This window comes from Meleagris gallopavo, chromosome 3, assembly GCF_905368555.1.
Source record: "Meleagris gallopavo chromosome 3, MGAL_WU_HG_1.1, whole genome shotgun sequence".
Lineage (NCBI taxonomy): Eukaryota > Metazoa > Chordata > Aves > Galliformes > Phasianidae > Meleagris > Meleagris gallopavo.
In genome coordinates, this window is record NC_139406.1 from 53,210,492 (window position 1) to 53,237,986 (window position 27,495).

Sequence of the window (27,495 nt, forward strand, 5' to 3'; positions counted from 1 at the left end):
GGCCTAGGTCACTGAAAGGCACTGGAAGATTTAACAGTACGGCTTCATTAGTGGATATCCACTCTCACGTTTAAGCACTCATACAGTTCTGATGAGGTTGCAATCAAAAAGATCTTTTTAAATGTGCACATATTTATCTTCAGTGATCATCCAAGCAACAAGTGAAATTGGTTTGAGCACAGCCATTCATCCCCGGCTGAAAGGACTTCACTGAGAAGCCTTGCACAGATACAGCAGAAACTCACAGACCAGCTGGCTGCCTAATGTCTTAGTGCTGAGCCAACTTCTTCTCCCAGAACCTATTTCCTAGGAGATGAAACAGATGCACCACAGCTGGACCACCGTCTCCGAGCTGCTCTCAAACCTCTGGATTCTGATTATGTTTACAACAATACATCTGCAGCCGTTAATTCAAATACTGTATTTCCATTAACACACATATTTGAATGTTTGTCAGACTTCTTTTCGATTATGTCTTGTTGGCTGCACCTTTTATCCCATGCCTGGGACAGGAATCTAAGAATTCTGGGAGTTTGCTCTTCAGGCTGCAAGAGCCTGGCTATCTGGCTATCTCAGAGATTAGCCAGCCCCAAAATCCAAGCACAGGGCTCTTGGCAACATGTGATGCTGCTGCAACTGCTACCACTCATTTGCACAGTGAGGTCACTGCAGCAAGTGGTGACCTCACTGGTTGTGTTTGTGAAGATGTCCATCTTGTGGTAGGGCTGTAAGCTGGGCAAGAAATCAGCTGCAAGCTGGCTGTGGACTGATAAATTATTCGTGTTTCTGAATCATGTTTACTTAATTCCCAAATAATTAATCTAACATTTTTCAAGGGTGGAAATCACCTGACAACAGTGAATGCTCACTGAATAGGTATGATGCTGTTTATATTATCACATTCAGTGTAAGACTTAGGAGAATTGGTCAGGTCTAGTAATGTACACCTGTGTAATTACTTTAATAAACACTGTTTGGATTAATTTGCACAGTGCCTCAGAACCTAGTTTTGCTGGGAAAATTGCCTAAGGCTCTGGAGTGCATAACAACTTTTGTTAATTTCACAAATCAAAGGCAGTTAAATGACATTCTCACGCATGCCATCCAGTTGCTAAGCTTGCTGCAAGTCATCTTTTTCCTACAAGGCAATGAATCCCCAGTGCTGACAATTTGCTTGAGAATGTCCTTTCTTTGCAAATGCAGGAAATTTTTCTAAATTACTTTGAGGGTTATTCAATTTCACATTCAAACTTTTAGCCTAATACATTTGCCTTGGGCTATATTTTCTTCTATTTCAGTAATACTATGAAAACACTAACTTACTTAAAAAAATAAAAATAAAACAGGAATGATAAATACTTACCACTTGGCTTAAATCGTATCCCCAAGGAAGAAAAAGAACTCCTGTGTTATATTTCTCCCAGTGTGAACACATAAAGTTAAACAAGACAATGCTTAAATACATATACATTGTATATACAGAAACTCCAGTCTTCCCATTGTCCCGGGAACAGACAGAAAAAAAAGAGAGTGCAAAAATGGAGGTAGCCCAGCTGTCCAGCCCATGGTCAAACAGTTCTCCCAGAGGACTACTGGACTGAGTCCTTCGAGCGTGTTTCCCATCTATGGAATCTGAAAGGGTCGGAAAAGAAAAAGAAACAAAGGATTAGAACACAACTAGAAGAGTAATATTCTCACATAGATTTTACTACATATATATTTATATACATATATATATATATACACAATTTACTGCTATATGTACCTGGGAAAAATGCACTTTTGACAGCAAACTGAAGCACAATTGTCTCCTCAAAACCAGCGTATTAGGACCGCCTCAGTTCTCATGTAATATTGTTCTTACCTCAGTTCTTCTATTAAAAGCCAACATCCTCACACCCGTTAGAAACACATCCAGAAACATTTGTCTCCAGTGGCCTTAACACACTTTCATGTCAGTCCCTGCAGACAGTTTCTCAGTGAACGTGCAGAAAAGTGCTCACATTGGCTTCTTGCCCATCTGTTGCTGTTGTGGGCATTCTGAGATTTCACGGAGAATGCTTGTGGGTAGAGTCACTAAGGCATTTCATAGAAGCACAGATTATCCCGAATTAGAAGGGACCCACAAGGACCACTGAGCCCAACTCCTGGCTCCACACAGGTCCACCCTATATCTGAGAGCATTGTCCGAGCACTCTTTGACTTCAACAGCTCGGGGCCATGCCCACTGCCCTGGGCAGCCCGTTCCATGCCCACCACCCTCTGGTGCAGACCCTTTCCCTAACCCCCAGCCCCTCCCCTGACACAGCTCCATGCCGTTCCCTCGGGCCCTGTCGCTGTCACAGGGAGCAGAGCTCAGCGCTGCTCCTCTGCTCCCTATGAGGAGCTGGTGCTTGAAAGATGGCCAAGTACTGTAATGGCTCTCACTCTGCAATACGGTTTGTGGCCTGAGCCACCCTGAGAGTTCCCTGCTGCTGAGCAGGGGAAGACATGCAGCTTGCTCAGCTCACAGAAAAACAGTTAGACCTTTTCTTTTCTTCTAGGTCTGGGTCACTGAACAGAGTTGGCTATGGGAAATACAAAAAGCAGGGGAGGTGGCACAAAGGAGAGGTGGGGAAGGCAGGGAGGTGGAAGGCCTGGCAGCCAAAACCTGTCTTAGACTTATTATCAAATCATGCCCTCAGACTGCTACGCAACCCCGTTGGTGAGGATGTTTAGTAGTAGTTTCTTCATTAAAGTTCAGTGCAGGAAAAAATTCAGTACACAGGATGAACCTCTTCAGAAAAAGCAAACAAAAAAATTCTTAAAAATTACTTGGTGTAACAGCTAGGAGAACATATTTTTTATTATTATTTTACTTGGAAGTTACCACAGCCAACTGGCTGTTGATAGCATTATTAACCCCAAGTTGACTGAAGGGAAAATTCTGCAAAGTGGGACCAAAAATCCACAGCTGCTATAATCATATGCAGCTTCTCTGGATTATTTGGCAGCACTCTGGGTTTTGTTTAATGTAAATATATTTCAGGGAACTAAACCAGAAAAACATGGAATTTCATTTTGTCACAGAATGTAGACTATCTCCCTATTGTCATACCTGCACAGCTGTGAGATATTCTCGACTCAGATAGAAATCTTTTGAGATAGTTCTCACAGCTCTAAGAACTAAAGATCTCAAAGTGCTCCCTTCTCAAGCCATTGACATTAACATTGCCACTGAGTTAGCAGCATTTTACTGAAAAGTGCAGAAAGAAAACTGCGTATAAGCCTGAGGTTTCCTGAATAGTGTGTTAGAAGTGCAGGAATTCTTTAGTCTGTTAAATGTTGCTTCTGAAACTTAGCTAGCAATCAGATATCTGAACATATCTAAGCACTGTATGGTCTTTCATTTTTCAAGAACACCTATCCCAGATTAGACAGATTTCAGTTTTAGGGTTAGTTCTTTTTTTTAAAAAATGAGGATGATAAAAAATCAGTCTATTGTAGTGGCAATGCTTAGTCATGACCTGTACCAGTGACTGAGAACCTGGTGGGAAGGCAGGACCAACCCAGAGGAGCTCAGGTGTATGCAATGCACCTGAGTGACAAGGGTAGATCCTGGCTCCCAGACTTCATTTAAGGTTTGGCAGTGGAGGCAAGGGTGTCTTGTAGGAGATTTCTGTGTACAGGAGGCCTTTGGAAGGTAAGCAGTTTCTTTCCTTTGTTTTTCTGCCCCCAGCTGTTGTATTTGAGGAAGCCCTCATTTGCTGTAGCCTAGGATCTTGCTTCTCTGCTGTCATTGCTGTGCTTTCTATCACATTAAAGCCTATTCATAAGTTATTTTAGGTTTTCCCAAGGGAATACTCACATTAGATACTAAACATGTACATCACAATGAAACAGTAGCCTTTATGTTTTAGGAATATTTTAATTTTAAAAAAAGTCTTACATGAATAATGTCAAGAAACATACTGCTTCTAATTATAATGTATGTGGGAAGAAATACAGCAACTTTGTGAAGCATATGTAAAAGTGGACTTTCACAAAATCTTATCTTTTTTTTCATTCAGTTTCACTAGCTTTTCAAGGTATTGAAAATATTTTCTATTTTAGGTGTCAGTTTGAAATCATTTATGACAATAACTGTGTGCCATAATGGACATATATTGTATCAAGTTTCCGTTGCTTTAGAATTCTCATATTATTTCTCATGAAGGTTCACAAATCTTCAGTTTTATTAAAATTTATATAACTTTTAAGCATTAGAATTCAAAATAATAGTGAAAAATAGTCCCCTTTATGGAAAGGGAAAATAAACCAAACCACCTTAACAAAGAGGGGAAAAAAGTAGCATGTTAGGGAATTTGGAGAGAGTAACTGTGTCATTAAAAAGAAGCTGAGAGAGATTTAAGTTGCATATTTGGTTAGTTACTATGGCTATTTACAGTCTTCCAAAGGGAAAACTTTGGCCATGGAGAATTAAATCTGAAACTAAATATTTCATATAGTGGCTTGGATAGCAGACACAAAAATCTACATATACATTAGTTCATTATAGCTTTTACTGTCAGCATCATGTTTCCTGCCTTCCAAGTATTAGGAACTATAGGCCTCACTGGCAAAATCTAGTGTAAAAACCTCCAAAGCTCAATATCCAGAGAGAGCTTTTTGAGATGTCATACAACAACAGCTCTAACATGAAATTCCCATTTATGAAACAATGGCTACCTGATTAACTTTTTCACAGTTACAAAGAAAATAGTTGACATAAAAGAAGCTGCTGCTTCTGATAACGATTAAGTAAAGCTGTTTAGGAAATCTGACTGGTTATCAATGTCAAGTGATTGTTGTCCCATTGATGTTTATGGTACAAACAAAAACAAAAATTCTGCAGAAAGTAGTTCTGACACAAACTCTAATATGAGTGTAAAATGCTAAGGTACTCAAAGTACAGAGGGAAGTGTCTGCACAATGGAAAACAGCGTGGCTAGTGAAGATAGTTCCACATGCATGAGCCTGACACTAAAAGTGCTCAACATGTGTAGAATACAGACATCTAGTCCAGATATCTGAAGTATGGTACACAACTACATGGCTACATGCACAATACAGTGCCTTATGAGAACCAGCTCCAGAAGAGATGATACTTCTATGCAACACAGTGCAATGCATGTAAATATATCAGCCTGAGTTCCCCCAAAATGAGCTCTGTTGTACTGCATGCTTTTTTAGAGTGAGTTAGCTTTGGAGGGGAACGTATCCATCTGGTGCAGATGTCACTCTGAGACTTGCACCAGTTTACTTCTACATCTGAACTCACTGAGGTTTAGCTTCAAATAACTGCAAAGCAAGGTGTGCTGGACCTAGAAATACTATCTTGGTACACTGGTAAAAGTAAACATGGAATATAAAACAAAAAATGATGTTGATATGTTATTAAAGAAAAGCAGCCTTAGACGAGACAAAAAAAAAAAAAAAAGTACCCCATCTCCATTAGAGGCTCAGGCTAATGGAGTTGCCCACACCCTCCCTGCTGACACAGCCCATAAGCACTGAAGTGTCTCTCAGATTAAAATATTACATTCATTTTCCTTTCTCTCTGCTTTGTCCTTTATTTTCCCTGACTTTGAAAGCAATCTCTGAAAATGCAGATGTCAGGTACTTTTTCAGAATGTCACTCCTGTGTGCCAAAGATTTTCAGAAAACCCAACAATAACTGCTGCTATGTAACGATCTTTATTTATATTATAACTTCACAAAAATCTACACTTTGAAGAGAGAAAGAGAGATAAGGATTACGCTCATAGGAGCACAAAAGTATCTTTAAAAATTGGTGGTTTTTTAAATTCTACTGTATTTTATTTTTATTTTTTATTTTCAACTTAGAACGGTTTTGGAGAGAGATCAATAATCTCTCCATTATGACTCTTTTGGAACCAGTACTAGCAAGCCAGTAGATAAAACTATACGAAACATTAATCATTCCATTGTACTTTACCTAAGGCATAAGCACAGAAGGTGGTAAAAGCACTGAACAGCCACACCCAAGTTGGAACACGTCCAGGGCTGGTACCTGAAAAATTGAGCAGTGAGTCAGGGCAGCAGTGGTTGATATCAAAGCACTCCACCAAGACAGACAGATAGACATGAACAAGTTGCCACTGATAAGCCCCCGGTGTCAAAGATAGTGAAATGTTTTGAATGAAATATCAGAAAACTAGTTTATGAAAAATCCTTTTAAAAAAAAAAAAAAAGAAGAAAAAAAAGAAAAAGAAAACTGTAGTTTTTAAGCTCTATCACTTTTATTAGTGTAAATATGGGTTTTGTTTATCAGTTTTCCATACAAATCCAAACAGGAGACTTTTTGCCTAGGTCAAAATAGGTAACTCTTTTAGTGTAGGTAACCCTTTTTACTAGGTCAGATATTAGTACATTATTTTTTTTTTCCTTTTGATAAGGTGCCTGATAACTTTTAATGAATGCAAAAAAGAAAGCTGAATTGGACTGAACCCAAGGTTCTGTCATTTGTCTGTAACCCAAGGCTGCCTTTGCTCTTTTCCGAAATCAATGTTTTTTTCCAAAGGGCATTCTATTTAACTAATTTATAACCCTGTAAGGGCTGCCACAGCAGCCATCCATGTGCAGCCTCCCATCCAGCACCCACATGTGAGCCCTGCACCCAGGACTGCAGGGGGAGGCTGGCACCTGAGGCAAGGCCCCTGACCACCTGCCCCTCAGTGCCTCGCCTTGCCAGCAGGAAAGAGAAGACGGTGCTTCCTGGCTCCTAGCTGCACGTTTTCAAACTGCAGAATGAAAGACAGCTGTCCAGGAAATTAAGACTTTTATTTCTGTGCATGAAATTGGTATACAATATTCAAAAGATTCATTGGATTGCATGAGTGTTTTCAATTCAGAAATGATGGATGCTGTTCTTCTGTGAAGCTAAGAGCAGGCCTGCAAACTACACACAAAAGAACAAACTTTGTCACAAATACTTCATGTTTAGTGTGTTTCCACCCAATGTAATTATCCTGTTGAAAGTTCTATGCTGGATTCTCTACTATTACAGAACTTGGTAATTGTTAGCTTCATTGATTGAAAAGCGAATTTTGAAGTATGAGTATAGGCAACCCAAGCCTCATGACACCTCAGAATTTGATGTTCATACAGGATTATATTTCTACCAAACCTGCTAGCACATCGCTCTTCCCACAGAACTGTTGTAATAAACATACTACAAAAGACTACCTCATGAAATCCAACCACAGACATAAGAAATTAAAAGTGATTTAAAAAATCAAATGCAGTTATTTTGGAACATGAAGTGCTGAAGTGCTAAACTTTCCCCAGGTTGTCTAGTTTAAAGAAAAGCAAACATTTTTATATACCTGTTACCTGGGAGATGCTTGCTACTGGCTGTAGGCTCTTTTTTTCAACAACTGATCTGAGAAGACCAGAACTGAACAATGCCTACGCTCAAGAGCAACTCCAAAGAACTTTCAACTTGGACTCTCATAAGGAGAAAATAAAGATTTGAACTTGGAGTGAGAGAATTTCAGGATACGTTTGTTTAGAAATTTTTTTGGGGGGTTCTAGAATAGTGAAAGGATGTAATAATGGAAGGGGAATTCACGCACTCATGGCATGGATTCAGGTATTAGGAAATGTGAAACCAATGAAAACTTTATGAAGAATGTTAGGTTGTTCTTTGAGTGTTCATTAAAATCCTGGCATGCACTTTAAATAAAATGAGATATTATCATAGAGTCAAACAGCATATGCTGAAACCTATATTTAGGGATGAAATTAAGTTTTTTTCCAATAAAAATGATCTAAATTCATAATGCCATGTGTGAGGTCAGACCCTACTATATGTACATTATGGGAATGAGAGGAAGATTCAGTTATCTCTTCCCCCCCATATCATACATAAGCAACTCTGTAATTCTGAAAAAAAAATTACAGTATTAGGATATTTACCCGAAGCAGTGTAGTCCCAGTCATAAAAAGATATTAGGAAATAGTTAACTAAAATCATGACAAATCCAGAGAAGGTGAGCAGGTTTGGAGCAATCCATAAAGGCACTATCTGTTAAAGAGAAAAAGAGAAATCTAAGAAATCAGGTTTCAAATTAGAAGTCCTATTTTGATGAAACGTTTTGTGTTTTCATTAGGAGATGAGAAGCCTGTAAACAACATCAGTAATATTTAGATTTGTGCATGTTTTTCCATTTTTGAATTTACAATTCTGTTTCTGAAGCAATTTATCATCACCTATCATCATTTTTGTCTGATCTTTGAGACTGCAGTGAAAGCTTAATGTAAAAATGTTGTATTTCCTCAATTACATGCTCTCCTTGTTTTCTCCAACACGAGGGAAAGCTTCTCATTGCTCCATATACTATAAACGAAAGAGGCCTGCAGCACCCCAGCGTGGCAATTCAGCATCAACGTGGCAGGGTTTTGTCAGGCTTCTTATTTCCAACTGCGGCAAGGAAATCTCTTCTGTAGTATGCTAATAATTCCCAACTCAGAATAGCAACAAAATCAGACACTTCTAGGTTCAGAACAACTCTGTATTACAAATAGCTCGCTTACTTCTCCAGACAGTAACTTTCTGTAGGATCTCCATCTTTAGCTATAAATTATAAACATTACATTAATTCTTTTTACTTTGTGGAGTGCAGAAACAGACTCTGCTTCCTCCTAAGCCAGTAATTCTTTGTCCCATTAACCCTTTTCAACCATTCATCTCCTGTGGCTTTAAGGTATTCTTTATCCTGCCACAGGGGCACTTTCTGGTAATGCGCTTTCCAAATCGCCCTTTTGCTTCAAAATGTTTTCTGAAGTTGCATACACAGCTCCTGCATTATTTTTAGACAGAAAATATGGGCACAAATATTGTTCAAACAGCAGCCACTGATACATGCAAAATATAAAAATACTGGAGGATTATAATCAAATCCTCTGGACTGTTTTAGGACTGGAAATGTATATGAAGATGGACTTAAACACTGTAACATATTAGAAAACAGTATAAATATTGTAGAAAAAGGAGTAGAATAATTTAATACACTTACATTGTTTTGAAATCTTACTTGTTAATTTGTTTGGAATAGGTAAACAAACGGATGGATAAATAGATACTAATTTATACACATTTTATATTTCCTCTATCCTAAAAATTGTATATAAAAATAAGAATGTTGGACAGATTAATCATCAGGATTAGATCCTTGCTTTGCTAGTACTGTACAACCGAGGAATAACTTTCCAGATATTCAGTACAACTGATAATGTGCACTGTAAACTCAAAACTCAAATGAAATTTTCTGAATACTTTTCAACTATGTGTCTTCATTGCTTTATTTAATAACGGTGGAAAAATATTAAATCTGATAGCTGCATTCTTTACTACTAGGATTTTGTCACTAATTTTAAAATACTGTATGTCAGATCTTACAGTAATTGAAGTACATAATGTAATGCACACAGTTGCTACGCAGATCTATGCTTATATCATTCTGAATTTCTGAAACCCCAATTCGAAATCCCTCAGAACAATTGACGGCAAACGTTTGCTGAAATTCCTCTCAGGGAACTCCCAAGGAAGAGTAAAGCAGCTGCATGCTCTGGGTGTAGTGACAGACCACGCCTCCTTCTTTCTGTATAGGGGATGCAGAACCATAAAATCACTAAAGCCCTAAGACCACCCAGTCCAACCATCAGCCCACCCTCACCATGCCCACTAACCACATCCCTCAGTGCCACATCCACACGGTTCATGAACGCGTCCAGGATGATGACTCCACCACCTCACTGGGCAGCCTGTGCCACTGCCTCACTGCTCTTTCTGAGAAGAAATTTTTCCTAATATCCAACCTGAACTTTCTCTGATGCAACTTAAAGTCATTTTCTCTCATCCTATTGAAACTTACTAAGATAGAGGTTTTGGTACAAATTTGGTACAAATACAAACCTGTATTTTAGGGATTGCACAGTGGTACAGGTACGTACAATCCTTTGGCTAGCAGATGTGCAATGAAAAACAGTTACAGGACTTCTGTCCTTAGGAAAAGATCCCTTCCCCTGATTACAGTCACTGTTTCAATCCTTTACTGACCTAAACTGCCCGTGTATTTGGAAAATATTCCAGATGCAAAATCTCTTTTGTTGTATTCAATGTCCCTTATTCTTTTGTCAAGTATTGCACTACCATTGTCCTATTTCATAAATTGTAAATTAAAGGGTAATAAAGAATAACTTCACAAATACATTGGAAAAACAAAGCCTGACTTCACTAGCGCTGTAGTATACTAATTAAGGACACCTTTGAATCTTTACTGTCTAATTAACAGACAGCAGAAAGCTAACACATCCATGCACTACATGATTAATACAGCTGGAGGCTCCACTGGGAAGAATCACATCTGCTCTCTTGCAAAACCATTCCATACTTCAGCCTTTTAAGAAACCTACTTCTACAAAATACTGATGCCTGTTTTAACGGGCTCACAGTCACTCATGCTAAAAGCCTTAATACAAACAACAAATATTTTAATATAATTGATTGCCTATTTGGATAATGAATTGTGAAGTACCTGTATTTCTATAAGGCTCTGTTCAAACTTGAGATATTCCTTAAGTAGGTCACCTGAGACCACAAGAATTCTACTCATGCACAGTTCTAATAATAAAATCAAAGTTCATAAAGGGACCTGGGGAGGTGGTTAATTGACTTCAGTGGAGATGACATACACCTGTGTATCCTACTGAGACTTCCTTCTTTTATTGTTCCCACACAGACGTGACTCCTCATGAATACAAACGCAGGAAGAAGAGTGCAGTAGCCAAGTAATGCTGCCTATTATCTGCCAGACAGCATGTGATGGTTATTTATTATAAAACACAAATCTTAATTAAAGGCATAAGAATCATGCAATGGATTGAATAATTTCTAAGAAGAAATGTCTACAGTTGCATAATCAGAATAATTTTAAATAACCTGTAGAAAAAGTTAATTGTTAATCTATAGTTTCACACAGGTCATACTGTTGTTTTATGTGGTGGAAAATCTGCTACAGGCAGCAACTCTACAGCCTTGGTTCTGCACTCCTACCTCCCACTTTCAGCCCTGTTCTCAGCTTTGGTTTCTATTCTGAACAAAATCATGCTCAGCTAGCATACAAGGAGGTTGAAGGTATCTGAAGAAGTCAAACTTTTCAAAGGACCTATTGCCCTGTGCTCAGTGAGTATGACAAACAATGCACTGCCTTCCTTCCAGGAAAACTCTCATGGCAGGATGATTGGAACTAGATGATCTTTGAGGACCTAAGCCATTCTATGATTCTGTGATTCTATTATTCTAAAACTCTGCAGCTGCCAGAAGAACTCAGCTCCAAGGGAGATTTATCTCTGTGGCACTCTTCTTTCAGTCTGACAGCAGTGGCACACTCGTGGATCCCTCAGAGCGCAGAGCAGACATGCAGCAAAACCTCTGCTCATCTCCTGCATGGGACTCAGAGTGGGGGTCTCTCACTGTTTGTCCCCACATTATGATGGAAATGAAAACAAATTTCTCATAATTGAATCATTGAATTCAGTTTCCCATCTTGGAATTTCTTTCATATCGGCTCCAGTTATTTTCTAATTCTGAAGTTAGGATGTACAAAGTGTTTTATAAAATTACATTGAGGTAATGCGCAAGAGATTATAATTTTCTGCTACATTGAGCATCGGCAACAGCTGGATTGTAAAATCGAAATATGGCAGATTCTGACCACATGCATACATTTTCTTGCATATACATTTCCTTTCAAGTCTACTCCAATTCAAAGATTTCCATTTCAGAGACAGATGCAGCGGTCTCTGCTTCCTTGAAGATCAATAAAGTTTACGATTATTGAGATCTCCAACCTCTGCTTTTGCCAACAACAGCAAAACTAATTGTGAGCAGCTTTATATTTAAGAACTGAAGATCATAATGCATTCAAGAGATGCCATTTCCCAATCGTTATGGTGATCATGGTAACTGCTCTCATTTTCAGCTTCTTAGAGAAACGTCTGGCTCCCTGGAGCAAGTACCCAGGGGAGAAAATGAGACAGCACTTGCATAAAATCACTTGCACAGCAGAGATTCAGTCATGCTGTTGTTAGGTGGCATATGCTGAACAAAAATAATGTGTACCACTTAAACCCTTTAATGCCTGCAAGGCTGTTTAATGAAAGATGTAACAGAAACTGATGATTTTTGCATAATGGTAAAGAAAACGATACAACCCTTGCTTTTCTAAAAAAAAAAAAAACACCTCTAAATCCAAACATATTCATCCTAAATATAGCTATATATCCAGTACAGTGGGTTCTTTCATATACATGTCCTAACTTCAGCTTTACTGATCAGTATGTATCCTTAAATGAAAATACTACATGTATTTAAAACAAATTCTTTCATTATTGTGTGATATTTCTGTTTAATAAGACTCTTACCTTAATGATTTTGTTCCAGATGGGCTGCATAACATACACTGATAAAGGATTTGTATCCACAGCACTGTACTGTGAGGAAAAAAGCAAAGATGTAAAACGAAGCACTGAACAATACATAGTTTTCTATCACTGGATACCATTCAGCATCTAAGAAAAATAGTACTGGGTGTGACTGGTGCAAATTTATTTTATACTGATGACCCATCTTAAAGCTTGAATTTAGTTTGAAAGCACTGACCTGGTTTACATTTATCTTGCAGGTATCTCTATGTTCAAACAGAAAGGTTTGGGCTGATGAAATAGCAAACAATTCTGTAGTCGCATTTTACTTTTAAACTCTTTATCATTTTACAAGCTGTCCTATAACACTTTGCATTTGTAATGTATTTTTGATTTAATATCTTTTGATTGATAATTAGCGAGCTCATAAACAGGAGGGAGAACAACTTTTTACATAGTCAGATAGTGATAGGATGGGGGGAATGCCTTTAAGCTGAAGGAGGGGAGATTTACGTTAGATGCTAGCGAGAAATATTTCACTCAGAGGGCAGTGAGGCGCTGGCACAGCTGTCCAGAGAAGCTGTGCTGTCCCATCCCTAGAGGCACTCACAACCAGGTTGGATGGGGTCTTGGTCAGCTGAGCTGCTAGGAGGCAGCCCTGCACATGGCAGAGGGTTGGAGCTGGATTGGGCTTTAAGGTCCCTTCCAACCAAACCATTCTGTGATTCCATGACATTACCATTCCCTACCAAGTTCTCAAGCACCTTTCACAGTGGAGGAAGTTAGTAGTCATGGGAATGAATGTGTAATTCTTCCAGAAATTCATGGACTTCGGAAGGTCATATACATGGAGTGTGCAGTTAGCATGATGCATGAGATGTGCAAAAAGATTCTTGTATCCAAAAGCAGCTTTGCTAAACATTGTATGAGTGCAGTGAGGATGACTCATTAGGCCATAACTTGTTGAAGGTTTTCGCATACAAAGAAGTTAATGATGGAGATGTTTTCATTTCACCTAGCTTTAACTAATAGCTAGTTGCACATTCTCTCTATAGCTCATTTTTCTACTGTCTAAGCCAGCTATGCTCAGGATGAGCCCACATTCTGGAAGCACCTGTTTCAATTCATTAATTCTCAAAGGAGCCTAGACACTTATCATAAACTTAGGCACCTTTTAGGTGACAGAGGTCTGGCGATATTCATCTCCATCTCAGTATCCTCACTTTCTAAGCCTTACTACACACACTTTACCCACGCATCTGAGCAATCAAAGAGCTTTCAGTGCATAAGTGCAAGCAGGACAAAAGATTTGTGCAGCATGGCTCCTTTTTTAATTCATGACTTCTAGTCAAATCTTTCTGAGCTCTTGAGGCTACAAAGGGCTTTACCACATTTCCTTTTTCTATCTGCATACGAAGGATATATTTTAATTATTTTCTGGACAATAGAGAACACGTACCTAATTATTTTAAAATTTGTGCTTCTTTATCACAGGCAATAAATATAGAGCACTTGTAAAATTATTAGAACACAGCTACATGTTGTGAATGCAGAAGGGTAAATATCTATCAGGTGCTGGTCAGACAGGGCAGAATAACTTTCTACTGGGAATAAAATGTACAGTTTAATGAAGTGTACATCACTGATTTTTTTTTTTCTAAAAATATGTAGAGGTGGAAAACATAAAGCTAATGAAAAAAATGGTTTATTTGTAATATTATTCATCAGTTTTTAATTACACCCCAGTCTTCCAGTTCCAGAAAATTATACCATCAACAGCTTCTTCTTTTTTTTTTTTTTTTCTTTTTTTGGTCAAAATATATATATTAAAATTCATAAAAGCATTGCATTTGCAAAATTACTTCACAGGTTAAACTGAGTTCTTACTGTTATGTATGATCTGCAGCTCCATATACAGTATTTTATACTGTATCTTTCAAACCTTTGTTATTACGACTGATTGATCTTTTGATAGTACATGCAGCCTAGTCTGAACCAGCCATGCACTTTGCCTATATTAACACCAGAAATAACAGTAATACAAAGCCATAAAAATCCTTACGCTAATAGAATAGTCAGGTGGTGATTAATTCAGATGAGAATGGAGGAAATCCTCTGAAAATAGGGAGAAAAAATTGAAGTATTCATTAGCACTATTGAGGCACGTGTTTCCTTACTACAGATGTTATTCAAAGACTACTTGAGGTATGTGACAACTTACTGACCAGCAAGCTCTGTTAATTCAAACATGCCTAGATAAGAAGGCACAGTATGTCACCTCAGCTCCTGATCCTTCTGTTTTGACTTTCTCCTCTTCACCTCAGCCCTTCAAAGCCAAGAATAACATCATTCAATCCTTGCTAAACAACAGCAGCAAAATGAGGCTTTCTACCTAAGGTATGCACTGGCTTTCCTGAACAACTACTTGTTCCCAGGAGGAGACTAGGGAAAATAGTCTCATTTATTTGGAACTATTTTTTTGCTCTTACATAGATATATTTTGGAAAACATGCGACATGGTGAAATTTTTGTTTGCTTGATGGTTTCCAAAGTCAAGTAAACAAAAAATCAAAATAATCTTTGTTTGTTACTAAAAAAACATGAGGATTACGACCAGGTTATATCACTAGAGACATTCCGAAAACCCTCACACTGATCTTCCTTCCATCTGAAGATGAGCCACAGTCCTCTGGGAAGGAAAAGAGCATTAAGGAGATGTGAAGAAGAACAGAAAGTTGCTCTTCCCTCATTCAGTAATTTCTTCTAGTCAGATGAAAGGAAATGCACATGGAAAAAAATATGCTTGAGTTTTCTCTCATGGCAAAACTAATACTTAAATAAAATCTGCTACACAGTTTAACACTTGCTTCAAAGAATCTACTAATCTCAAGATCATTAAATCCTCAGCAGTTTAATGTTCGCAGTTTTTCAGAAAAGCAAACTACTTGGTAAAACATCCATATTATAATGAATGAACATTAACATGAGAGTGCACCAGAACTTTATTTGAAAATAGTGCTGCAATTTGCCATTGCATAACTCTGCCATTTTCTGGGCACGCACTTACACTAAAAGACCAAAGTGGAAGACAAGGCTGCTGGAGGTGTTTAAGTGCAAGGGTAAGCCAACTACTAAGCACTCCTCAGCAACCCCTTCCTACACTAGATAGGGGGTTCTGGTTGTCCTTTTACTTATATCAAGAAGAAGGACTTGGAATTATCGGAAGGTTTTACTAATCATTACATAAAGAAAGCTACAATAATTGGGAGGGAATGGCAGTAGGAGGAGAACAGGAAAAGTGGCATTATCCATCTCTATCTCCTAGGCTCAGAAATGCTTACTGTGTATTTTAAAATAGCTGATGTCTCCTTGAAAGATATCTGCTTTCCCTCTCAGTGTTAGGAATGGCTTCTGTCAGAGCTAGAAGTGAGGACAATACAAACAGCAGGCAGGATGCACAGACAGCAATGCACACAGACACACATGTATACAACACACGTAAGATGTGCTCTCACTGAGCTCCTGCAGGCTGACCTCTGCTCAGCACAGCATTGAGACCTGGGTGTTCAGGGGGTCAGGTGAGAGAATGGAGGTTTGAGCAGTAGGAAATGTAAGAGTATGTAACGAAAAGTAAGCAGGAAAAATGAGAGAAAAGACAATGAGCAGAAGCAAAGTTAGGCAACACAGAGAAAGAAGAGATGAGCAAACAAGAGACAACCTGCCCAGAACAGAAGAGAAGAGGCAGATCATCAGTGGGTCAAAAGCAGCCTCCATGACCAAGGTCTGAACTGCTGAACACAAGACAAATGTTACCTTCTGGCTGTCATCCTCACAGCTTAGCAATGCCTCCAGCTGTTACCAGCTGGTCACATCCACACCTCACCACATTTGGTGGAGGGGTCTGAGGCCTTGTTATCTGTACAACTCATACCTCATTAGCATTGAGTCTGTTTCAGTACTACAGGATCTGAAACAACCTGGAGACTGTCTTGTAACCCAGAGTGAACCTTCAAAGATCCAAACGTGCAGATCGGTATAGGGATGAAGAATGGTGAAAGCCACATAATGGTGCAAAACACCTACAGGATGGACTATTTCCAAAACAAAATCTTACTACAGCCTTGCAGAGAAAAATGGAAAAGAAAAGAGAATGGGGGAGTGAGCTAACCATTAATCAGAGCAGAGAGTTGGATCTTCACTTGGCTTCCTGGCCCTCTCCAGCACTGCACTACAGAAGCATCCCAAGAATAGAATTTGAAATGAAGAAAAGAACATAAAGCATGTCTACACAAACTTCAGAGTCAGGAAAGAAAGTAAGCTGAACACATGTAGCTGTATTTACTGCAGGGAGATAGTTATTTCAGTTCAAGCTGGTCTTTAAGCTAACAGACAAATTATATTACTCCAGATTGCACCATACTGTGCAATGCAGCCACATCCATTCAGAGATACAGAGCAAAACTGAAGTTGAACTGTTTACATTTGAATTCCTAGTATCATCATGACCCCATAGGTATTGATTTCATCTTAACAGCAACAAATATTCTTGTTTATCTTCCTACCTTCAAATCACCCGCTTCAACCATTAAAATATGCAGTAATTTTGTGATTTATCACAGGTCTTATTATCCCCAATGGACATTTTGCAAGACTGAGGCACAGATGAGCAGTGATTCACTCTAAGAGTATCTAGCGAAGGGTACAGACACAATATTATTAAAAGGATCATGTTTACAGATACCATTTAATTATAAACAATACCAGTACCAGTGTATTCAAATAAATCACCCAAATTAGCTCAACGTTGTACTTGAACTCACTTTTGCAGAAGGAAATAAACAAAAACATCCAGAATGAAAAGGCTGCAAAAAATTATTTCCCAGACTAACGTTTAAAACAACTAAATATCAGGGAGTGATCACGGTTTAGGTTGCAATATATCAAATACGTGGTTCTGTGATCCTTCTAACATTTCATGTGTGATTAGATGCCTCCAGAGGAAGAATACACAAGCTGTTCCCACAGAGAAAAGATGAGAACAGTTGAACAACTACACAAGAACATCCTGCAAGCAAACACAGCCACCTCAGGCACACTTGCAACTTCAGAGAGCTCAGTAGCAATTCTCATTTCTGGCAAGTTATTTCATGATTATGTAATACAAACTTTCTCCCGTTGGTAATTTATACTTTTGTAACCACAAAAAAAAATTAAAGAAAACACTTAAATATTGAAACATCTGGGAACAATCTTCTATCCACCTTTCAGATTCCTGTAATGTACTGAACACAAGGACTTTTAATTTTACTTTATATGTCTTCTTACAGGCTTGTAGATACTACAGGTTTGGGGTTTAAACAGAATCTTCACGAAGGGAAAGATGAGAAGTAAACTGTAAGACAACAAAACACAGCTACACAACATTGTGGATACCAAATAAATCCCAAGTGTTCAGCAGTTTAAAAGTGCTGATGCATTCCAAAACACAACTCTGGCACTTTTAATAATGAAGTTCCTTTCTGTTATACCATCATTTAGTTAATTATTCATAAGTAAATGACTTGGATTTTTTTATGTCCCTTTGCTTAGTTTGGACTAGCACATCCATGTATCTATATTTTTATTAGGTCACCAGGAGGTATAAGCCTCTAAGACATCTAGGGCTGAAGCCTACAGCAGAGTGGAAACAGAAGAAAAGAGTTTGTAACTGAGCCTGGAGAAGAGCAGAGGGTGGAGAGCATCCAGTTGCACCCTTGAATACAAATGATTGTCCTCTGACTTTCTCTCCTTCAATTCCATTGCACACTCACAGTCAGGAAACCTGATCACGTTAAAGTACTCCTAGAAAAATATTCAAAGTCCAATGTGATGATTTGGACACCTTGGCAAATTCTGATTAATATTATTAAGTTGTTAGGAAGTTGTTATTATGCAAACCACTGTGCTATGGTTACTTCTTTGTAGATGTTTACTCATCATTCAGGCATCCCTCCCCATTTCCAGGAACGCCGTCGCGGACTGTAGGCCACACACCACACATTCCATGAGGCTGTGGGGCACGTGAAGCTGTAGGGCAAGGTAGGCTGCTCCAAAGGAGTCGTGCCTGCTAGTGGCTTTTCATCTTGCCTGCAAAGCAGTGCCACTGCCCCAAGATCACAGGTAAATCAGCTCACAAAGGACCTCAGGAGGTCAGTACTGAGGGGCTGTGGTTAGCTGTGTCCAGAGCTAGCTCATCTCAGGCCAAACAAGCTCCAATTTTGCAGCTTCTTCTCACAGAGAAACAGCTCCAGCCTCAGCCATCTTGGAGGTCCTTCACTGAACTTGCTCTGGTTTGTTGATGCCTTCCCTGTATTGAGGGACTCAAAACTGGATGCGGTATTCTAGATATGACCTAACAAATGCCAATTAAAGGGACATAATTACTTCTCTTGTGCCATATTACTGTTAATACAACTTAGGATGCTCCTAATCTTCTTTGCTTTCAAGGCTCATATCAACTTTCTGCTTCCCACAGCCCCATTTGTCAGGAGCAAGAGGCTAATGGCCTCATCTGTTGACTGGCTCTCTTGAAACGTGGGATCTGTGAGAGACATCAGAGCCACTTTTCTGCTGAGAGAGTACATCTGGGGGCAAGAAGAAGAAATGTGCTGGCCCCAAGAGTTAAGATCTTGCTCAATATGTGAGAATAGATAGATGTGATTCATTGTTGGTAGGAATGTTAGTGCTCGAAGCAGAGAGAAGTGGAGAGGGATAATGCTGGAAGTCAGCAATACCTTTCAGTCAACAGCAGTTATATTAAGGGTGCTGCCTAACTTATCCTCAGGAAAAGAGTTTGTGTAATGGAACATGTCCAAATACATTAATGAAGAAAGATGACAGAAAAGGACACAGAATACTGAGCAAGGGATAACAGAAGGCAGATGCAAGTTTGTATAGGAACTGTTGAGTCACGGCTTGAATCACTGATTGATCACCTGAGGCAAGGACTGAGTCAGCCCTGGGAGCACAGGTGAAGGCGATTCACCTTTATGACAGCGGAGACTGGCTCTACCTCTCCTAGACCCCATTTAAGGGCTGACTGCCACTAGGGAAGGATCTCTTTCTGGAGATTCCTTCTTTTGGAGTTTTCTACTGTGAGCCTAGGACACAGGTGAGCATTTCATTTCTGATTGTCTTTTTCCACCAGGACAATCTTTCTAACTATATACCAGTAAAATACCATCCTAACCTGTGGTACCTAACCAGGATTGGTATTTTACAGGTATATAGTTAGAAAGATTGTCCTGGTGGAAAAAGACAATCAGAAATGAAATGCTCACCTGTGTCCTAGGCTCTTCTAACTGTACATCTGTTAATTGCATGCAAATTTACTGTTGTAAAGTTAGAGGCTGGCCTAGTCTAGCAAAAAACATAAACCCTGTTAAAAAGCAAGACTTGTCCACTCTCAAGGAATGCACAAGAAGAACCTTACCCATCCATATTCTAAGGAGTTCTAACATGACAAGGAAGTCAATTAGTATGTGGGTTTTTGTTCATTTGTTTGGTTTTGTTTTGCTTGCTATATCTCTTTGTGTATATGTACAAACACTTGTGTTGTACAAACAGTAGCCAGAACTCTCATCTAGAGAGAGCTCTGACTGGCCGTGCACCCAAACTTCTGGACAGCCCAAAGAAACTGCTTTAGTCCCAGAAGAGTAGGCAAATAAAACTGGGTTGCAGTTAGCATGAAGGATGCTGAACAGGAGTTCTGTACCATGTGTGCTAAGTAAGCAGTCATGTGATCAAGAATCTTGATGCTTAAAAGAGAGGCAGTATTTCACAGAAAGATGCAAAAATTCAATTCCTCCTTCTATGACACGATCCTGACAAAAGAAAGCAGATTATAATAATAACAAAAAACCCAGATCATTTACATCCTATTCACAGATTCACCTTTACAGTTAGTCTTCTGTTAAAATGTGGATTAAAAAAAAATAAATCCAAATACATATGAATACATAAATGTGCATATTCTTGCATATCCCATACATAAGAATCCAGTAAGTATTTTAGAGTACTAACATCTCTTGATAAAGCAATAGAAAAAAAATATATTATTTACATTTTATGAGACTCGAGGCATACAGTTTTATCTAGAACATATCCAAAAAGTGATCTAATGAATGGAAAATCTTCATAAATTTATGAGTGAAATTCAGCACCTGAAAACAGGTACAATTACACCATCACTGGGAAAAGTCCTGCGGCTGGTAATATCAAATACAACATCTTTATGATGTAATTTCATTATGTTGCTGACTCATTAGTGTTAATATTTGATATGTATCATGATTACAGAGCACTTGATACACTACATTATGATGTCAGCTACTATTACAATAGGATGAGGAATAAGAAATGAGAGGCATACTGTAGTTCATGGCCCATGGCCCTTCTAGACATGCACACAGTGAGAGAAAACATAAAGCTAATGGGAAAAAAAAAAAAAAAGTTTATTTGACATATTATTCATCAGTTTTTAATTACACCCCAGCCTTCCAGTTCAAAAAATCACGGAATCCCAGAATGGTTGAGGCTGGCAGGACCCTCTCTGTTCCATCAGGGACACCAGAGCAGGGGCCCAGGCCCACGTCCAGGCAGCTGCTGAAGGTCTCTGAGGAGCTGAGCCCACACCCAGCCTCTGGGCAGCCTGTGCCAGTGCTCCATCACCTGCACAGCACAGAAATGCTCCTGGTGTTCTGAGGGAACATCCTGTGTTCCAGTTTGTATCAGTTGCCTATTGTCCTGGCTCTGGGCACCACCAAGAAGAGCCTGGCTCTGAACTCTTTGCAGATTTTTATATATCTTAAGATCTCTCCTTAAGTCTTCCCTTATCCAGCCTGAATGGGTCCAGCTCTAAGCCCCTCCTATTGGGAGAGATGCTTCAGTCCCTTTGTGATCCTACACCGGGCCCTTTCCAGTATGTCCAGGTCTTGTGCTTCTGGTACTTAAAGCAGAATTTCTTTTCAGCCAATGTGAGCAGAACCCATTGTTTCTCAATCTCCTAGTTACAGAGGTAGCCTATAAAGGTTTAAAAGAAATCCAATCTTCTATTTTTTCACATCAGTCCAATCCTGGATTTAAACAAAGTAACTCGCTAGAAGATACTGAACACACTTTGCTCTTCTCTTGGCATGAGAGAAACAATCCAACCTTGAAACATGATGATCAGACCTGATACTGTTTCTCTAGCCCACCAAACTGAGGGGAGGTAAGCTGAGAGGTCACGCAGCCCTGCGCTTCCACCTACTGCAGGATCACATTTGTTCAGGGAGCAGATCAAGTTACTGTGAGGTGATGAGCTCTACCTTCCAATTGCTTGTGATAAATTACAATGCTGGTGAACTAATATAAAACACACTAGCCAAAACTTGCCTGAGAAAGTTGTAAGCAGCTGGTTTGTAACACTCTAAGCACTGGATTTTACATCCTTGATAGGGAAAGGGAACGATTTCTTAAGACTGGTGAAATGGTTACACAATCTCCCCCAGAACCTGCTGTTACAGTGCTTGGCTGCCCTTATCATCAGCACTGACATAGCACCCAACTTACGTTTGTCTTTGTGCAGCCAAAGCTGGTGTATTATCTTTCTTTAAAAGGGCATGTACGAAGACTATCTGGCTGGTATTCTCCTAATCTGAGTGTATTATGACTGCTTCTCTCAGCTTGCATTTTCTGAGAGTCTTAAACATTTTAAAGCCATTTTTTTGGACTGAAATTGTGTGCCAAAGCAGGTAGGGTGCATTATTCCATCCGATACCCAAGTGGTACCTCAAGGACAGCAGTATATGCAGCCCGTTTGATTATCTACGACACTTCACACGTAACAACTTCTCTTGTGTAAAGCAGCTACAACTCTGATGACACACCAATCCCAGGTATCTATTTTGCAGTCTGTTGTCTTCTATTTTGCAGTAGAAATGTTGATTTTCTTTCCCTTTATGCATTGTGCCTTACTGAATTGCGTCATATTCATTTCTGGCCATTATTTCTCTTTTTCAAGAACATTTTAAATCATAAGCCTATTTTTCAAAGTTCTTTGATATCACCTGAAAATTTTGCAAGAGTATTTTCTGCTCTGGCAACTAATGAAAATATTGAGCAATAATGGAGCTGGGACAGAGATGGTTCTGTGGGTAGAACTCCATTTGATACAGTTTCCTACTTTGACAGAGAACTTTAGAGCAATACATTTCCATTTTGTGCTGATTTCTTCTTAATTACTTGTACTAGTGTATTTACAGGAACATGGGTCAGTATCAGAAGTCTCACAGAAATGAAATCACATCTTGATCTAGTATCCCCTGCTCTTCACAGGGAGTTTAGCTCTGAAAATATCTCAGAGGACAGAAATGCTGTAGACATATCAAGTGAAAATGTGGTGTCTTAGTCATTAATTTGTAACTTTATATCTGATTTTTATATGATATTTTACCAAGTCTATTCTTTCAATCAAGTTGATGGACTTTGTTCTTAGATCTCATTTATTCTGAAATAGGATGAGGTGTGAAAGTTTTTGGTTTGGAAAACCTCGGAACACAGGTCCTATAGAGAGGCCAACTCAAGGTAAGCTTGCAGAGGAAGTTCTAAGTGATGAGAACAGGCAGTGACATTAGCTCATTAACATTATTTGACTCTGGCAAGGAGGATAAAGATAACTAAATTCTGCTATCACTTGTTATCATTACCTGGCTATCTCAGAATTGCCTGTTTCTAACAGAAATCCAAACAGGAAGAAAAAAAAAAAAAAAGTAAAAGAAAAAAGAAAGGCAGTCATGCAGTGCAATTCCACTGAAAAATGCTGGTAGCAGAAATACTGAAGTAGGAACAACATGACCCAAGTCCTAAAATTGCAGTTGGCTGTAGCTATTCCCAAAGGTAGGAAGCAGAACCAAGTCCAGGCATGAGCTTATTCTGCTCTACGATTACAGTGAATCTCCTTTGCTTGCAATTGTCTGAAATCAGTACATTCCTATCTGCCCCCCAGGCAGGAACATGACAATATATACACACAGCAGCAATACCGAGGGTAGCATATCTCACCATCACACCTCCACCTGTTCACTGCACAGTTTGGATCAGAGCAAAGAAAAACAAACCTCTAAATGGCTGTGTCTCCACTGGCATTCAGAATAGACCAACAGGGGCATATTTGTACAGCAAAACAGTTGACACTGAGGATCTAGTATCCATGTCGTAATGATTTCAGAAGGTTTTACACTGATCTTATTCTAGTCTAACTTCATAGACTGTATGCTAATAACTATATTTGTGTGTGCCTAATATACCTAGATTAGAATCATTCCATAGGAATCACTCCTGTGTGCTTCAGGGTGGCACTGTGACATGAACCAAAGCTTGGTAATGGGAGACTTGCCTAAAAGTGCACTCCTGATCTGAGCTATAATACTAAATATGTGTGCACCTGATGATGCTAAAGGGTGCTGAAGTTTCTGCATTCATTAGATCTGCTGTTCCCTTTGCAAAGAACTGTATGGGTTTTGTTGCCAAGACCCTCCTCCCACTGCAAACAAAAGACAGAAAATGGCTAAGACATACAATTGGGGCATTCATGGCAAAGAAATGAGTTCAGCTGTGTGAAGATTTTGAAAATTACAAAGTGGTTTATTCGTGCTACGTTTACCTTTATGAAATGGAACTGATTACACTTTTAAGTTGTGTTATGTTTGGCTCTTAGTTGTCAGTGGAAAAATTGTGCAAAGTGTGGATTGCACTGAGCCACTGCGTTAGTGCAAACACAGTGCTGCAATGTAGTGTACAGTGGAGATGGATGCCTCTATCTAGCTTCCCAGGCACACTTCATGTCTGAAGTAATATGTTGCTTTAGCTCTCATAAATCCTTCCAGATCTTATCCAGCTCTCCACAGGGCCTGCTCTCATGCCCCTGTGCTCTAGAGCTTGGTCCGCCAAAAAAGAAATTGGAGGAAACCTGTGTCTGCTGGGTACAGTGAGCTGAGTTTAACACTGGTCCTGCTGACTCAGCAGTAAAGGAAGCAGGGTAGAAAGCTGGAGGTGCAGGCTGAAGCCTTGGGTTGGAGCTGAAAATGGGGGAGAGATGGCAGCCTGAGAGCAATGAGGAGTAGAAGAGTATTATCTCAGGCCTGGGAGGGGCAAGAAGCTGTGGTTTTGGTGACAGTATTGGGCATAGGAGCGAGCAGGGAGGAGGTGGGGCGAGATGGAGGATTCTGATAGGGTCTGCTTGCCTCACCTTGCTGCATTCCCCTTGCACATCTGGAAGCTCGAACATGCTGTGAGCAGCACTGCAGGAATGGGCCACTGCCTGCTCTGCCACCACCTCCTGCAGCCTGGAGCAGGGTGGGCAAGTATTACGACCTGCAGTGCCCACCTCACCTGGCTGTGCTACTCTGAGTCACTTGTTTCTGCCATGCCCCCACCCCAAGTGACCTGAGATAATGAAGAAATTGCCGTTTGGTCTCACTTCTCCAAAACCTGCACTTACCATCATTTTCCAGAACACAGTTTAACAGATACTTCTCAAATGTGCTGGCTGATCCCCATGGTTAAAAAAGTAGTCCAACATATTTTCCAATGCAACCAAGAACCCAAAGTCATTTGAATACACTCAAGTAAAATTTTGCAATATGTGATTCTGCCTTCTGGTAATGATTAATTCTTAAGAAGCACACAGTGGTTACAAGCTTTAAAAAAAAATGTTATTTTGGTTCTTTTCTATCTGTGTTTGTCTGCTGCTACTTTTACCCAAATGACAAGAAAGAATGTAACACAAATTCCTTGTGTTTGCCTTACAAACCCCAACTATTATGTCTGCTCCATCTCAAAATAGCTTTTCATTTTTCCTCAGGCGATCTCAGTCAGGAGCTCGGCTCTGCTGCCCAAGCATGGGTCTGTGCAGCTCACAGCCAGTAACAGCCCACAGCACAGCAAACACCCAGCCAGGCTAGCACATTTACCAAGCTGCTGGCTAAACAAGCTGCTGGGAAGTATCCTGGAGCAGGTCTTGCAGCCACAGTTGCTCCCAAAGAACTCGCTCAGCAGTGAGCAGAGCTGGGCGGGAACAGCAAAGAGCAGACAGCCGGACTAGGAAAAAGCAAGAAGCATGGGGAGCACAAGGTGGGAACAACTCTGGGAAAGCGGGCCTGAAATAAGAGGTTGGCTGCTGGAAGCTGGCACATCCACTTGCCTGTAGGATGGAACAGGTGAAGACGTGCTGGTGGGGCTGCATGGGGTGTCTTGGGCACGCACACCTCTGCTGAGGCACTGTGCAGGCAGCAGCCTGGGAACGAAACTTGGTATCTTGTACATCTGCTGCATACTGACGGTAAATCAAGATATTTAACGACCCACCCATTCATTTAAATTCTGCAGGTCTCTTATTTGCAAACATGAGGTTTGTTTCAACTTATTTAAGTAAGCTTTTCACCCCCCCCAGCCCCCCAGCTTTCATATTTACTTTAAAATCTGAAGCATTCTTCTGAAGGCAGGACGCGCACGGAACACAACCAGCCCCATGAAGATGCACACAGAGGCTATTCCTCACCCATGCTTTACCAGAGGGGTGGGCTAGGTGATCTCCAGAGGTCCCTTCCACCCCCCGCGTTCTGTGACTCGTGATTCTTTAAAACGCAGACGGCTTTCCGAGAGGCAGCTACCCGCTGTAAACACTGTTAGCCGGTTTCCACCAGGACCTGACGCTTCGCAACACCCTCTCACCTCCCCGGAGCCTTGTGCAGGTAGCGGGGCTCCGTTCCGCGCCGCCCCAGCCCGTGCCGGAGCCCTGGGACACCCGCGGGGGCCGGAGCCCACCCGGCGCGGAATCCGCGGAGCTACGAGCCGTTACCTTGTAGTGGCGGAAGCCGTCCAGCTGCCGGCCGCTCACATACCGCCACCGCCACATCGCGCCGCGCCGCGCCGGGCGGGGAAGGCAGCGGCGGAGCTGGAGGGGCCGGGAGGGCCGGGGGCGGGCGCAGGGCGGGTCTGGAGGGCGGCTCCCACCCGCGCCCGTCAGGCCGGGGCCGGCTCCCGCTGCCGGGCCTTGACGCCGCCCGGCCCTGCCCCGTGCCCCAGCCCGTGTGGCGGGGCTCCCCGTGTCGGGGGTGTCCCTCGGGCTCCGTGCCGGCAAGCTGCCGGTGGCTGGAGACGCCTTCAGTCCGACGCCTTCAGGCCCTGAATGTGTTTTCTGGTTAACTGTTTTTCTGCCTTCCGTACTGCAGATAGCGCAGAGCCACTGTTTGGCTGCAGATGCGTGTGAGTGTGCGGTTTTCACCTCGTGTTACCTTCACTGCACTCTGTTCGGTGGGGAGCTGAAGTTGTGCACGTCAGGGCCTGAGATCCCATTTACCAAAGGGAATCTATCCAGCAACGAAATCAATTAAAATCCATTACTCAGCCGTGTGAGCTCTTCCAGGCATTGCAAGAGCCAATGTTATTTTTACAAGCTGTGCAGGTTCAGCAGGAATTTATATACAAGTTAAAATCACTGAGTGCAAGCTGTATACAATGGCTCTTGTTCTCTATTATTAATTACCCATTAATCACTTAAGACACACACCCACATTCTGCTTCCAGTAGCAACATCTGAACTTCAGGCTTTGAAAACAGCCAGTGCGTAAGTACTGAGCTTCACATTACTGAGTTAATGCTTCGTGCCAATCAGGAAAGGTAAAGCATTTGGATTCGACAATTTTTAGAAGCCAGCACCTTAAATTAATGTGCACGCTTACACTTTTTATTTGAGGTTCCCTTCACCTCCCATTACTATCATGTTTTTAAGCTGTATTATGCTATCAGGATTATCTACAAGGGTGTCTGAGAAAAGGCTCGTGACTACTCCTGTAGTCAGCAGAGGGTTTGCTTATACAACTAGGTTACTAAAAGTGACTTGACCATTTTTTAGTTATTGCTTTCATTCCTTAATTCAGACACTCACAAACCTCAAACACAAAAGCAGAAGTGCACCTGGACAAATATGAGATGTGTGAAAGATAG

At 40.5% G+C, this 27,495-nt stretch overlaps 1 protein-coding gene across 4 annotated transcripts in view; it reads right to left on the reverse strand.

Annotated features, from left to right (window-relative positions):
- The window catches only part of LOC100546243 (ethanolaminephosphotransferase 1-like), a 50,001-nt gene extending 23,238 nt beyond the window's left edge, over positions 1–26,763 (reverse strand). The window contains exons 1-6 of one of the 4 annotated variants that reach the window (XM_085221045.1): positions 26,348–26,763; positions 25,691–25,783; positions 12,469–12,537; positions 7,960–8,068; positions 5,978–6,052; positions 1,364–1,632 (exon numbers count right to left, since the gene is read on the reverse strand). In XM_085221045.1, coding sequence (XP_085077171.1) covers positions 1,364–1,632; positions 5,978–6,052; positions 7,960–8,068; positions 12,469–12,537; positions 25,691–25,783; positions 26,348–26,404 — 672 coding nt within the window. In that variant the 5' untranslated portion in view covers positions 26,405–26,763. Of the gene's footprint in view, positions 1–1,363; positions 1,633–5,977; positions 6,053–7,959; positions 8,069–12,468; positions 12,538–25,690; positions 25,823–26,220; positions 26,249–26,347 lie in introns of those variants that run through there. The other 3 variants (XM_085221048.1, XM_085221046.1, XM_085221047.1) reach the window with 3 other exon arrangements.
- Between the last annotated feature and the right edge of the window lie 732 nt (positions 26,764–27,495).